Consider the following 15219-nt stretch of genomic DNA (forward strand, 5'->3'; position numbering starts at 1 on the left):
ATTAAAGTACAATGTTGTGAAAATTCACCGAGTCAGTGACACAGTTCATCCACGTGAACCGCGGAACAACTAAAAGCTGAATGGATTAAAATGTGCTCATCAATTTTCAAAGTTTATAGAAAATTACGTAGTTACTTTTCAAAAGATTGGACCACTATGCTAAAAGATTTATTTCAAAAACTTCGGAGTTCAAAATTACTAAATTTACAATTCAAAAATTTGTTAAATTAAAGTATTTACAAAGTAATGAAGTTTTGGCTTAATAGTGAGCATAATAGCAGTTCTCTACATTTTCTGAATTTCCACGGAAGAGATTTCACATTAACATTTTTCCCAGCTGTGCAGTCAGGAATATTAGGAAAAAAAGAAAAGAAAAACATAGAATCTTTTAAACGTTTAAGTAAAATATAACCAATAATTACAATCCTTAGTAATTACAATCCAATTTCGGTGATCCGACTTGAAACGATCGATTTTTTTTGGACCCTTTGAATATTTTTTTCAGCATTCATAACTCGAAAACTAAGGTATACAGGGCACACATTCGTAGGACATTTTTTACTCATCTTAGTGCGTAGATTTATCCTCTAATGCATGGACATGTATCTCTGAATCAGCTTGTACATTCTAAGGGCAACTAACCATCACCCTAACACAGAACTATACAACTCTGTATAATTCTACGTCAACCGATTACCGTTGGGCTCATCCAATACCCTTAACTTTCCAGCAAAGTCATCAAGTACACTTCCAAGTTTCAAATCATGGTCCCTGATAAGGAACCGATCCAACTCAGACCCAAACCACGTTGGCAAATGTTACTCACCAATGGCGATAGGTTGTACGAGATCGCACAGGTCGTCCAAGTTCTCCTGTTTGGAAGCTACCTCGTCTCGCAACAGCTCTTTAACCTCATCGATGTTGGGCATGTCCAGTCCCGTACTGGACACCTTTCTGACAACTTCCGTTGTCGGCATTCTGCCTTTACCGATATCTGCTACCTCCTCCGTTAGACTTTCCTCCGCCCTGCCAATGATCACTTTAGAATTCAAGCGTTTGGGTCCGGTGGACGATCTCCGCCTGTCCTTCAGGAACAAGGACAGGTCTTGCAGAGTGTCCGTAGACAAAGAACTTCGTCCGTCCTCGTCGAAAGTACCCAGGTTGCTCGCGTAGCCGCTGCTCTCTCTCCTAGGTCTGACGATCCTAGATCCCCTGGACCTGAGAATATCGCGCAGAGTTGGTAGCCCCTCCGCCTCTTCGAGGAACAGGGCACTGTCCTTTCGAACCTCAACGATCTCTCTATCAGAAACGTCCTCAGGAGAGGGACTCTTGAACGAGTCCTCGTGGTCTTTCGTCCTCGGTGTTGACTCTTCGGAAGGCAACTTGATGGTCACCTTGTCGTCCAGGTCACCGAATTCTTCCGTCGGGCGATCCTTCGATCTTTGATAACTCGACGATCTCTTCGAGAAGCTTTCCCGCCTGGGAAGTATCGGTTCTTGTTTCCTAGATCGGAAATCTCGGACTCCGCTACCCAAACTTAACGATAGTGGCGTTATCCCCGGTGGATAGTGAAACCTGGCCCCTGTAGACGATGCGGTCAACTTTCTCAGCTCAATGTTCTGAATCGAGGAAAAGTGCTTCGGAGAGGAACCAGAGTCTAATGGAAAAACGATGTTCCTGGAAGCGTCTAGCGATACGTCCAGCGTGGAGTCCCTCGAGTCTACGGGCGGAACTGTCAGTGACTTGGAGATAGACCCTGGCGATTCTTCGTCGACCGCACTGTGCCTGTAACCGCAATAATTCGTCGGAGAAGATTTATTTTGCAAAGGGATACCATGGGAGGTACAGGGACTCTTTGATCGAACAATGAACGTTGATCTTTGTTATTCGTCCACTCTACCCTCGAGGTGTAACAGAGGAGGGAATGTTTCGATTTCGAAGTAGCGACGGCTGATAAACGATCAAAGGGATAATTGGAAAACATTTCAGATTAGTTTGTTTTTGAGGAATTCGATTTTGAAGTTTGTTCAACTACGCAAACGATATTAAATACGATCTGATTATTTACCATTAGTAAGTAATACTATTCTCGATCGTGTTTGTTCGGGATGGTGTTTAGGGCATATCAAAGAACAAGTATGCAAAGAAATTAATTCCAAACGTTACATATTTGAAGCAAATAATTATCGAAGAATTCGAAAGATTAAAAAACGGGAGTACATTGTACTCTGTCTAGATATCAATACACTTACGTGTGCAGCAATACCTGTAAATTACCAAGGAGTAGAAGACGAATAAGAAATAGAAATATTTTGTATTGCTTTATCCACACCATTATCAATCGACACTATCTCTAACACACATAATACTCGATGATTACATCGTATTTAATTGTTTGCATAGTTGAACAATCTTCAAAATCGACTCTCTCGAAAACTTAGCACCGGATAAGAAAATACGCGAAATTTGTTTTCTTACTTTTCACGTAAAATTATCCTCTATCCGACTGTATTACGATTTCTCATTCACCATGTATTTCAATTTCGAAATAGCAACAGTTACAATAATAAACGATCGAGGAGATAATTGGAAAATATTTCAGAAGACTAGAAGATTGAAGCAATTTCTTATATTTTGAAAACATAGTGAGTGAAAAATTATTCGCGAGTACATTCTTCTAACAACGAATGTTTTCAATTAAACAGAGCTGGATTTCCAATAAAATTGGAAATATCTCTTAATTCTTATCGCATTAAGTACTTGATAATGTTTAGTAAGAGAGTTTAGTAGAGTAATTCTCGGACTACTAGTAGTATAATGAACGGGGAGAAGGGGTATTCAAGAAATTGTTAACGAATGAATTATTGAGTTGTTAGGAAAGTCATTTCGTTTTCCAAAATGGAGAATATATAATTTAATAAAATGTTTATACAGTCTAAAAAATCGTGTTTCATTTTCACCAAAAAAAAAACGAAATGACTTTTCGAATAACCCAATAATAGTAAACGCAATATTGGCTTGAGACACGTGGTAAGCGTGGAAATAATGCAATTGGGATATATACAATAAATGAACCTCGTGACAAGCAGCGATTGAACGTCAAACACACATCGGATGTGGTTATTTGGTTTCCTTTCAAAAGTTACACGTTTCGCCAAAAACGAACTCCCAGTCTCGTTTCCTATGAAAATTCGAAACACTAGAGCGGCGTGTTGGTGAAACAATGACCCGATATGTTTCCTCTGACGAGCGTGGGTTATTCTCGTAACTTGTCGTTTTCGAAATATTTGAATAACTTGTCCGCGAAATTTTACGATACAAAGCACATTCGACAAGCATGGAACAACAGGGGATTGATATTGTTTAAATTGGATTATAGATTTATATTGACAATAGTGTATGAGATATGTTAGGTTAAACGAGTGGTGTGACTAGGAATCAGGGATTGTAAGATACACGTGTGCGACGAGTAGCGTTAATTTTTATGTTAATGAACAAGCGGATAGATATAAACAGTCCTCCATTATTCTTATTGCCCAATATATTTAAGATGTGGCCGACGTTCGCGAGATCGGACCGACAAATGTTGCAAACTATTCGAACGGAAGTTTCAGCCTCCGGGGATCGTGAAGCTCATTAAATCCGCGACGAAGCGAGCTGCGCTGAGCATACGCCTCTTAGAGCAGCCAGTGATTTGCAATTGAGATCGCGCCAGTTAGAATGACGAAAATATGAAATTTAAATGACGCTCACCGTCTAACCCTCGGAGACATAAACGCGGCGTCCGCTCGAAGCATCGAGTACGCGTCGGGCGGAGCGGATCGACAGAGAAGAAAATATTTTTCTTTCGTCGACTGAATTAATGCGCTTTCGAAGAGTCGGTGCATTTGACACATTCAATGAACTCGTTTTTAATGCTGGATATCGATGCGACGCGCACCGCGTGCGTAAGTTTGCCCGCCAAGTTTCTCGCTCGAACGCGTTCATTTATTTATTTTCTTTTCTTTTTTCTTTTTTTTTTTTTTTTTTTTTTTTATCGAGCAACTGAAACCTCGGTCGAGGTATCTCTCAGTTTACAAGTACGAGGTATACACAAAATATTGTATCGTGTCGGTATACAGTGTAAATTTCAATTACGGTTTTATATGTGCATATTTCTGGCAGCGTTTAGCAACTGAAAACTAAATGTGTAAACCGTATCCTCTGAAAAAAGTGAGAACGTGTGAACACGCTTGGATGTTTCGTTTCGCGATTATTGTTTTTCCATCCAGTGGTAATCGCAATTTAATTTTACGCATATTTCACGGTTTTGGTTTAACCTTTGGGAATTATAGAATTTATATTGCCATACTACATGATTTATGCTTTTCTCCGCCTCTTCGTTTATACATTTTGCGTTATTAATAATATTGACGCGATTGAGAGAAACATTTAAATGAATGTGTTTATTTAGATTTTTCAATAATTGTGTACATTAAAAATTGTCAAATAATATATATATATATATAAAATGCCAAGAGGTTGAAAATTCGTAGTCGAGTAACTAGGCGAGTATTTTGAGAGTCGAATAAATTACTGTACAAAATAAAATGGAGATGTGCTACCTTCGTCCAGGGTCTGTCTATCTACATATTCATGTCAAAAGTGTCTGAAGTCTAGATGTTCCGTTCTGGTCTCGTATCGAGAGTGGAAAATTTACAAACTTTTTTTCGCTCGTGTCTGTAGCGACGATGGGTGGGGTTTGGGTGATCTTGGACTTTTGGAACTGTATTATATAAAACGTGTTCCTCTTAACATTACCTACAAACATTTCTTACGCTTTCAAAATTTCAGAGGAGTCAAGGTTAACCGAAATTTACCTCTGTTTTTTTTTTCCACACAGTAAGTCGAACGAGTTCAATGACACGTGAGTCAATGTTGTTTAAGGTCGTTGAAAATTACACGTAAACAAGATTCGTGTCTTTCTTGGAAAATAACGACTTTTCAAATTCATATGTTTCGAAGTACCATTCTGATTAAAAAATTTCTGACCTTAATTTAACGACTATTGAAAGAAACGTTCCTCTTCTAATTTCATTCGAGACGTAATATTCCAATTTTATTCAAGATTATGTTTTTTATTAGTGAAAAGAAATCAATGAAACAACGAAAATCAATATTCCTTTGTTGCAATAATCTTGTCCCGCTAGATGGCTAAAATACAACACTGCTGTAGCGAACCTTACCGCACGGTGTAGTGGATGTAATCGGATGCTGTAATAAGGATAAACAGACATCGCAGTGGTGTTAGTCAGACAGCGTAGTGGAAGTAGTCTGTCGCTATAGCGATGATGGTCAGAGAGTGTAGTGGGAGTAGCCAGACGCTGCAGTGAGACAGTCAGATGCGATAATAGTGAAAGTTGGACGTTGCGGTGGGGGTAAACGCTGCTCGGTGGTCTTGAATAGCCAAAACAATCTACCTCGTCCAAATGTCTGACCTCCTCGAAGTAATATCTTCTATTACTCGACACTCAAAGCTTCGATGGTCCTAGCGAGCTCCATTATCATTCCTCGCAGAAGATTACGAATAAATCCCATTATGTTTCACAGATACTTGCGTTATGATTGATTCTATCGGCATTTAATTTCAACAAACGTCTCGTAGAGCCTGTCCATGGAACTCGTGAAGAAGCCAAAACTTTCTTCCTCTGAAACGAGCTTGCAGAAGTTAAGCCGTGCACAGCCCTCGGGCGGGAAACTTCCGAGTGAGATTCCCAAAGAATCTCATGGGCACGGTCCGGAATTTCGATTCCCTGTGCAGAAGTAACTGCAACTAATTATAGCCGAGTTCAGAACAGCGGTTTAATTCCCAGATACGCATGACAAACGAGGAAGCTACCCTGATAACTCTGACGAGGCCCTCCCCGCATCTCTCTGAACGCAGATTGTGCCATCCCGTGTATTCGTTGGCCTAGTTCGAACGGAACAATTGATCCGCGTCGCAAGCATTATTCCAGAGTCAAATCGGACTCTTATCTTTCCCGTCGCGCGGATGAAAACCGGGAATTCGCGCTAATGACTGCAGTCGTCGCTGCACTCGTCGCTTCTACAGAGTTCTGGCAAGAGATTGTTTGTCGAGACATCTTCGAAACAGTTCACAGTATTGCTTATCACAACTTGTCGCGAAATTGTCCCCAATATCTCTCTCGTTGTTTCTCGCTCTTGTTCTCAACCTACGCGGAGTCGAGATCACGAGTATTTGATTTTAATCTCTTCGAGAATGCGTTTTAACGCTCCAACTACCGACGGTGAAGCGTATTCCTATTTCTATCGGACACGACGCGTGTTTTCGGAAGTAGAAGGGAAAAAAACGAATCAATTTACAAATGTAATTAATTTTCTATTTCAATAATCGTCACCGAATATTGCAGGCAAAAGCCGTTGCTAATGATTGAGTAGCTTTAAAAAGAAACTCAAAACGGGTCAAACGACTCCTTTAGCAGTTTTATGTTAAAGTACGTTCAGCTCTCGAGTTAATTTAAATATCGTAACACGAGGGTAACCGCTAAAATTGTGAATAATAAATGTTCGTAATGTTCGTGTTATGTTTCCCGTTATATCGAGCATCGATGTAAATTTCAATTATTTACTACTTTGATTTAAGCTAGATGGCTTCCAGAAATGGTAGTATTCGTAGTAAAATCGAATTACACCGGTGCGGTGGGTAAGGTCTATCAGTGACCTTGGCAGAGCAATTTATTTCGCCTCCGGTGAAAATAAAGCTGGATCGTTCGCGGGCCACGTGGAAACGTGTCGTTCTACGAGAGTCGTTTCACAGTTTCTGCACCACGACGTAGAGAGAATCGTCGAGGCAAGCGCGCGAGCACCGATGCAATGACAAGTCTCGCGTAAGCGGGACATAGCTGTTGCGCGACAGGGTGCAAAAAAGTCGAACCATTAGCTCGTTGACAAATTGCCCGAAGCTGCGTCTAGAATAATTTTTCAGTCCTGTTCGAATATTCATGCGCGTCTACGTTACGCGGAACACGATTAACCGATCGGTTAATCGACGCGATAAGCCGAGTTATTGTTGCCGCGTTTATCCCATACTCGATCAATTTTAACCGCCGGGATTGTACTTCTCGTAACGAGGGAAGACAAATTATTCGCTCGATTGATTTCGTACGAGAAAATGGTTCCTAATGCACGATTGTGGACAAAACGTGTCTACGCGAGATTCGATAAATATTTTCCTTGCGAAGCGAGCTCGCCTTCGAAGGAAAAACGAAGGAAAAACAGTCGTTCTCTATCGTCGAGATTGCGCATGCTCGATTTACATCGCGCACACGGATAAACGTAACGTTCACCGAGTGCAAAGAGCGCACAAATTGATCCGGTTTTCATTTGTTCCTGTTTTTCCTCCTCTTTCTATGCCTTTTTGTTTTCACGATTATTTAAATTCCTTTCCGAGGAGTACAGAATTCTTTCGAAGAATACAAAACTCCAAGTTCAGATGTGTAAAAATGTAAATTAACAAGACGCGAGACGCGAAGATCCTTTGCAAGAGAGTTTCTTTCTTCGTACATTCAGGGTAATAAAATCAGAAGAAAAATTCATATAAATGTATGACCTTGTTTACAAATTACAACTGCTTTTGTATTATACTGGTTGTTTAATTATCTTTGCAGTTCAAATGCAAGCTTTTAAATATCTTGTCATAGAATTCTCTTGAATACCAAGTCGAAATACTTCAAATTGATCTATCGATGCGTTGTGAACCAAAGACTTTAGGCGCCTCTATAAATAGAGATCCACGTGTATTGTTGCCATCAAGAGAACGCACTAAACTGGTTCAAACACATTACAAAATAGAGTTTACACAACAGACAGCAAACCATGATCGTTTGAAGGAGCTCAGTTTATCATAAAAATTACCGAAAAATGAAAACTACTCTTTGCAGAACAGACAGTAAATCATAAACGTTGAAGGAAAAGCTCGGTTTGTCGTAAAAATGACTGGAAAACAAAAACCATTCGAATTCGGAAAGAAGGTCGTACCGATCGTATGTTTACGTGAACTTTTGTCTCATTTTAACGTGCCAAATTTGCCTCTAAAGTTATGCTCGGATGTTTCGGAACACCTTACACGATAACAAATTGTTATTGTACACGTTGCTCCCTTACACCCTCGTCGTATTAAGTCTCGGTCGTTTTCGACCGAAAAAGACTTTTTCTCAATTACACCGTTAGTACAACTCGCCTTGTATATTGAGAAAAGTACGATAAAATGATAAAATTTGTATTGGAAATATTTGCGCGGGCGAGGTCGAATTACTGATCTATTTTAACCCAGGCATGGTCACCCAAATCGCTGGTACAGCGAGGATCGGTATAGTTGTTCGAAAGATCGGTTCGTATGTCGTGGTAAATTTCGTGATCGAGTCCGTCACTATCCACGTGTTAACAGCGTAAACGGAACGTGTTGAAAGACGGGACTCGAAACGCCCTTTCGGAAATTGGATCGCCAGCCAGTAATTTATGAGACCCTCAGGAAATTTCATGGCCAGTCGCGTGTAGGTGCACGGCGAAATGCTCGAATCCTATACGAAATACGATCGCTCAGGATTCGTTAAAGGGTACACAGCTATCATTACAGTTTCGAAATATTCGAGACGAACATGATACACACTTCGAGAGTGGTGTCTTTGAAGGGTCGTTAAAAATGACCTAGGACCATCGCACTCGTCTCTATAGACAGTTTGGAAAAAATAATTATTGAGCGAATACGAACTGGAGGTTTCGTTTGGCTCGTCGATGCTTAACTGGGTGTTTATCTGCACTGCCAAGACTTTAAATACTGCATCCGAATTATTCAGATCCCAACTAGACGTCCCGAGTTGTCAAGACCGGCCTCGAAATTCTCCCTGGATTGCCAAAACCTAAGTAAATAATTTGTCCGTGGTATCTAAATGTTAGATACACGTTCTCAACTAAGTGATAATTCAAGATCCTCGTGTAGTCACTTGTATACGATCATTTCCGTCTTGAGCCCGTACGTAACTATACTGGATCCAAGGTTACGATCTTTGGAATCAACGATCTCTCCCCATTTCCGAGCGATTAAATTCTAAAAATCGTCGAAACGAAGCGATTCTATCGGGTATTTCCGATCTTACGCCATAAGTCGTTTTTCCATTCTACGTCTGACAGTACAAGGACTGAGATAACACGCAACGACCGATAATTAGCATGAACGTTAACCGTACTGTTCGACGTTACAGTTTGGCCTCCAATTCCACGCGTACGTGGAGATAATCGAGGCAAACAAGGCATCAGTGACATCATTTAGCGCGTGGGATCGCGTAAACACATTCAGCCCGAAGAGAATATTTGTCAGAGACTTGTTCATCGTCTGGAAATGTCAACGTTTAACCTTTTGCGGTCGATAGGCATCGTATAGAGCCACGGAGAACTTTTCTCCGTAGTTTTCGTGGTTGGGTCATTAAATCACTTTGGTATACACATCCTCTACAAACAACCAGCACGAGGTGCAGTCTCTGCAGACTCGATACATTTTGTATCCCCGGCTGGCAAAAACAATGATGTCATAAGAATTGTCTCAGTACGGCGACCAAAGACCGCAAAGGGTTAATTAGCTGGTAGACGTGGGTGGTGAAAACCGTGGTGAAGAGTTTGAGGGCGTTTCGCGAGTATACGAAGAACTGTACTGACTGACTCATGAATACTTACAACGACCTTAAATCACGAAACAGCCCAAAGAATTTGATCGAAAGAATATTTACGACGTACACGTGATATTTCCACACACGCGAGCCAAATTGCTCGATTTTTTTGAAAGATTTCGTCACGTGAGAATTTGCTCGTTCAATTCGAGCATCCGTAAACGTGGTCACGATTTCCACGTTCGGTCAATTGTAACATCAAAAAGTATTTGCACAATTTGATCGTCGAGTGTTCGTCCGCTTCTCTACCTTTCAATCCGTTTTGTGCCATTTTCCAGCGAACGCAATTTCCTTTCAACGTGGATACGCTGAATCGTTCGCAGAGATGAACGTAACACGGGGTACTTCCGCGGTTCAACAACGGGACGTGGATGTCCCAATTGTATGATGTTTTACTAGAAACTACCCATTTGCGTGTGAGAACTATGCCAGGAATTCAACGATACAACCCTGCGTGTATCGCAGTCGTTCCGATGTAAACAACTGCTGGCTTATTCCATGTGAAAATCGAGCTGTTGTGCGATAACGAGTAGCAAGTTAACTATTATCTTCGTTGCGAATGAAATTGGCTGAATTGAAATTACAACGTCAAGATTGCGACTAAACATTTCACGAACAAAAGTAACTTATTTTAAAATAAATACGATTGAGAAAATTCCACTTAAATTGTCCACGATAACGATGTCAAGTGAACGTTCAAATGTCCATACGCTTGAACATTTACACGTGGACACTCGAGTTCTTGATCAGTTGGACAATCGATCGTTGAATACGTATACAAGATACGAACTCGAATGTTTTGAAACTTGTACAATTTAATAGTAAACAAATTTTAATCCTCGATCATTTGGGCGATCGAAAATTGAAAACCCAGCGACTACATCGAAAATTTCGAGTGCTTAAATCGTTAAGTAACTATTTAGAGAGAAATGTTCGATTAAACAACTTCATCGTAGCAATTGCTATTTTAGTACTCGTCGTTAACATTGGCATTTACGTTGCAAACGGACGGACGTCGTCGTTATCTCCCTCTCATTATTTCAAGTAATGGCATCGATATTAATCTGTTCACATCGCATCAAGGTCGCCAATGACGTAATAACGCCAAAAAGCGTTTAACCGAGGACAGGTATTGGGTGAAATTTCTGGTTGTCAATATGGGTAACAGACACTGTCGTTCGTGGAGACGCCATTAAGAAATATTTATGTAACCAATATCGATATTTGATAGTCTCGAGCAACATAACTGGAAGTCCAGTCATCACTTTCTACGCAGTGTCGTAACGCGATTAATCACGAGGCATAATTAACTGCTTACTCGAATCAAATTTGATCGTAAAATAAACTCCAATACAAGATACGATAAATATTATGATAAAAAATATTTCTCTAATCGTAATACGAACTTTGTAACACATGAAATCTACTTGCAAATAAGGAAAAAGATTTAGCCGATACAAGTTGTGTTTTTAATACTGCACCATACGACGATTGAAGTATTCATTCTTCAACCATAATTCTGAACTATTTGCAAACGCGAAATGACAAGAAAATTCAATCTATCCACTTTCTGGGTGCGTTGTTGCACTTATGGAGAAACGAAATTATACGTTGAAATTCTAATTAGAACCCAAAAATGTTTAACATCTTGAAGTCACACTTAGCATCTCGAAATTCTCAAGATTTGAAAGTTTTAATTAGAATCTAAAAGATTGTAGGATCTAGCAGTCAATAATTAGGATTTGGAAATTCTCAAAACCTGAAAATACAAATTTAGATCTAGATGACTTTGTGTATCTATTCTGAATAGTGATCAACGATAACGACTCTTTCAAGTTTCAAAAACTAGTTATCTTGGCAAGAGTACATGGCTACATAATTTCCAATAACTTTGAAAGAAGGCTCTTTTCAAGTTTCTTTCAAGTTTCCTTGATCATTATTCAAAACGGTTAGGAATGCCAAGTCTCATAAAATTATAGATTCTGAGCTCTTCTATATTCTAATTGTGACCTTCAGATCCTAAGATTCTAAGATCTTCCAAGTCCTAAGTAAATAGGACTTCTAAACTCTAAAAATTTTGGGTCCTCGTTAGAATTTTCAAGTCATGAAAATTTCCACATTCTAATTGCGACATCTGGGATCTAAGATCTAAATTCTGAGTAGAGCTTTTAATATCTAAATAGAGGTTTTCTAAATCTTAACTGTGACATACGATTTTCCAAATCCTAAATAAGATCTCTAGAACTTTTAAAGATTATGGGTGCTCGTTGGGATTTTTAGATCCTGAAGTTTTCCAAATTATATCTTCGACATCTAGGATATAAGATCTTCTAAATTCTAAGTAGAGCTTTTAATATCTAAATATTTCGAGTCCTCGTTAGGATTTTTAGGTCCCGAGGTTTTCTAAATCTTAACTGTGACATACGATTTTCCAGATCCTAAATAAGACCTCTAGGACTTCTAAAAATGGATGCTTGTTGAGATTTTTAGATCCTCAAGTTTTCCAAATTATATCTTCGACATCTAGGATATAAGATCTTCTAAATTCTAAGTAGAGCTTTTAATATCTAAATATTTCGAGTCCTCGTTAGGATTTTTAGGTCCCGAGGTTTTCTAAATCTTAACTGTGACATACGATTTTTCAGATCCTAAATAAGACCTCTAGGACTTCTAAAAATGGATGCTCGTTGAGATTTTTAGATCCTCAAGTTTTCCAAATTATATCTTCGACATCTAGGATGTAAAATTTTCTAAATTCTAAATAAGACTTCTAAACTATAATTATGATCTTCGAATCCCACCTAAAGGTTAGAACTCAGTTTGGCTCTAGGTATGGAATCTTTACGGCGACCAAATGGATCCTACTCAAAAGGCAATATGATCGCGGCGCGTGTCATTCGCATAAATTTTCAGTCAGGTAGTTAGAGACAAGTTTCTATATCGTGACGAATGTTGACGCAAGCAGCCCCCATGGGACGCGGGTTCACGTGACGTTTCACTGAAACGCATAAATTCCTGCGCTAGCATGTAACGTTCAGAAATGCTGATCGGGGAATTGATTTCCTAGGAACACGGGGTTAGACCTTCGATTAATATACTAGGTTCGCGACTAACAAACGGTTACCTTCGAGACTCCTCTGCAGAGCTACTTTCCAACTTTTGCCATGGTCACTGTCCATCCATTATTTGCTTAATGCTCGCTCAAAAGTTTGTTATGCTGCTTGATCTAAGTTCAGTTCAAAATGTGTCATAGCTGTACAGAGCGACTCAGTTAAACTTTTGATATAGATACCTGAATATTATTAGTCATTTTCAACGACAAAGTCGTGTTTTGAATTATCGAGTCCTAAACTGACTACGTATGTAGATATCTATCTTTGATCAATCGATGTTCCAATTAAGAACAAATAATGATTACTTTGATCTCTGGAAGTGTCTGTATTTTAAATTTTGGGTATAGAGCTTTATAATTACGCCAAGACGAAGGTAATATGATATCAGTTTAATAAAACTGTATTCAGAATAGAGATTTCTCACTGATCAACGCTCACGTATGTTTTTACTATTCTCTAAAGTATAGTGAAGAGATTCTAACATTCAAATATATATAAATCCACGCATCCGACCGATGATAAGGTTGTCTATTATTCTGTTACTTTCACCGAAAACATTATGGCAGCGTGAGAAAAGGATGTATGCATAGCTTCATGCTTGGCTAAGCCACTATACGGTTTCCTCGGTAGCAAGAGAAACTTTCGTCTTTCTATTGTTGAGAACGTGATACATGGGCATTCAAACAAGAATATTCTTCCATCCTGAAAGCATGCTTTCAATTTATGCGATTGAAAACGTAAAAAACTGTTCAGAAACCATTTCAAAGTTATTCTGAATCGTGTAATGCTGGTACTTTCAAGATAGTCAGTTCTTGGAACTTTGAAACACCTTTATCGTTGATCATTACTCGAAACATGTGAGAACGTCAAATATTCTAGTTCCAAACTAGAACTTTTCAGATTTTTCAGATTCTAATTATAACTCGTAGAGTCTAAAATTCGTCGAGATTCTAATTAAGATTACTAACACCTAATCAGGAGTTCTAACTCCTAAAGTGTTCTGAATACTAATTGAGACATTTAAGTTTTGAAATATTCTAGGTTTTAATTACGACTTGTAGGTCCTAAGATCTTCTAAATCCTGATTATAACTTTCAGGTTCTAAGATCTTCTAAATTTTAATTATAACTTCCAGACCTTAAAAAAATTCTGGATCCTATTTAGAACTTCCAGGCATTGTGGTTTCTCAGGTTCTAATCGAGACGTTTAGGGTGATGAAACGTTAGAGTTCTATTAACAAGAAACGTAGAAGCCCACAGATAATAAAATAAAGGTATACCAAGAAACTCGTTAATCTCAGAAGCAGGGAAGTGGGATCCATCTCTTATTCATGATTCAGCTGCTCGTAAAACCTTCATTTCAGGCTTCCGTTTCTGCGAATACTTATCGACGTCGAGGCGCAAGTGACCACACGGATTAAGTCGACTCGTAATGCGCTTATCGTTCCCTCAACTTGAAGCTGAGATTTACAGCTGACGCATAGAAACACTCGAAACCACATACGTCCTGCTCGCGAGCATATGTCCTCACTTGAACTTTTGAAATTGGCAGATTCTATATTCGTATCGTTGCAAATAGACAACTATTCCCGATGAATTTATTTTTAAATTAACTTCCACGCTTATCGATGCTTCCGCGAGATACCGTTGATACGAAATATTGTTTACATAGATAAATACAAAAATAGCCACGAGTTCACACTACGGCTTTCGCGAAAATCGATTTCCAAATCCTTTCAAATAATAATGTGACTGTGTTCAATAAGTTCGTGCATTCGCGAAACTTTTTTACGAACAAAATTTATACGTCTTAATATTCCTGACTTCCTTCATCGTGCATACTGCTACCATAATTAGATTCGAGTTTAAATTCTACTTTTCGCGAACTCCTCTCTCTCTAATTGACCATCTTCATGCGATTCTGAAAGATTTATGGAATAACGCGGATAGTGTGTAACTGCATTATCTTTCTCGATCTTAAAACGATACTCCCATTTGACGGTATCAACAAATCGATTTCCTTTAATTGCATTTTATAAAAATGCATTTTAAGTATCTATACCTACAATTTTATATCGAAATTCGATAAAACCGAAGAAGTTGTAACGGTTTTAAAAGAACGATATACTTTGGTAAATACGTTCATCGATTCGACTAAACATTAAATGCATTTTTCTCAAAACCATGCTCTTTAAATTAACTGTCACGATACCTCAAGAATATATCGATGAATTTTCTTTAAATTTTATACACATATTAAACAGATATTAAAATTATGTCAACATCTCCAATATTTTCTTTTTTATTATGCAAAGAAATCAAAAATTTTGTAACTTTTACGATTTATAGATAAAAATTCTTTTTGAATTTGTTATTTCGAGTAAA

General features: G+C 38.7%; 1 protein-coding gene and 1 long non-coding RNA gene across 5 annotated transcripts in view; both read right to left on the reverse strand.

Annotated features, from left to right (window-relative positions):
• LOC143145302 (uncharacterized) overlaps positions 1-15219 on the reverse strand; it is a 150300-nt gene that overhangs the window by 67452 nt on the left and 67629 nt on the right. For all 4 annotated transcript variants that reach the window (XM_076308555.1, XM_076308564.1, XM_076308545.1 and 1 more), the window contains exon 4: positions 827-1785. In XM_076308555.1, the coding sequence (XP_076164670.1) occupies positions 827-1785 (959 nt within the window). The remainder of the gene's footprint in view (positions 1-826; positions 1786-15219) is intronic.
• Positions 5577-5998, reverse strand: LOC143153712 (uncharacterized). Its single transcript, XR_012993899.1, has 2 exons — positions 5879-5998; positions 5577-5812 (listed from the first exon to the last, which is right to left on the reverse strand). It is a non-coding gene; the product is annotated as an uncharacterized LOC143153712 (long non-coding RNA).

Source organism: Ptiloglossa arizonensis, chromosome 1 (assembly GCF_051014685.1).
Source record: "Ptiloglossa arizonensis isolate GNS036 chromosome 1, iyPtiAriz1_principal, whole genome shotgun sequence".
Classification (NCBI taxonomy): Eukaryota; Metazoa; Arthropoda; class Insecta; order Hymenoptera; family Colletidae; genus Ptiloglossa; species Ptiloglossa arizonensis.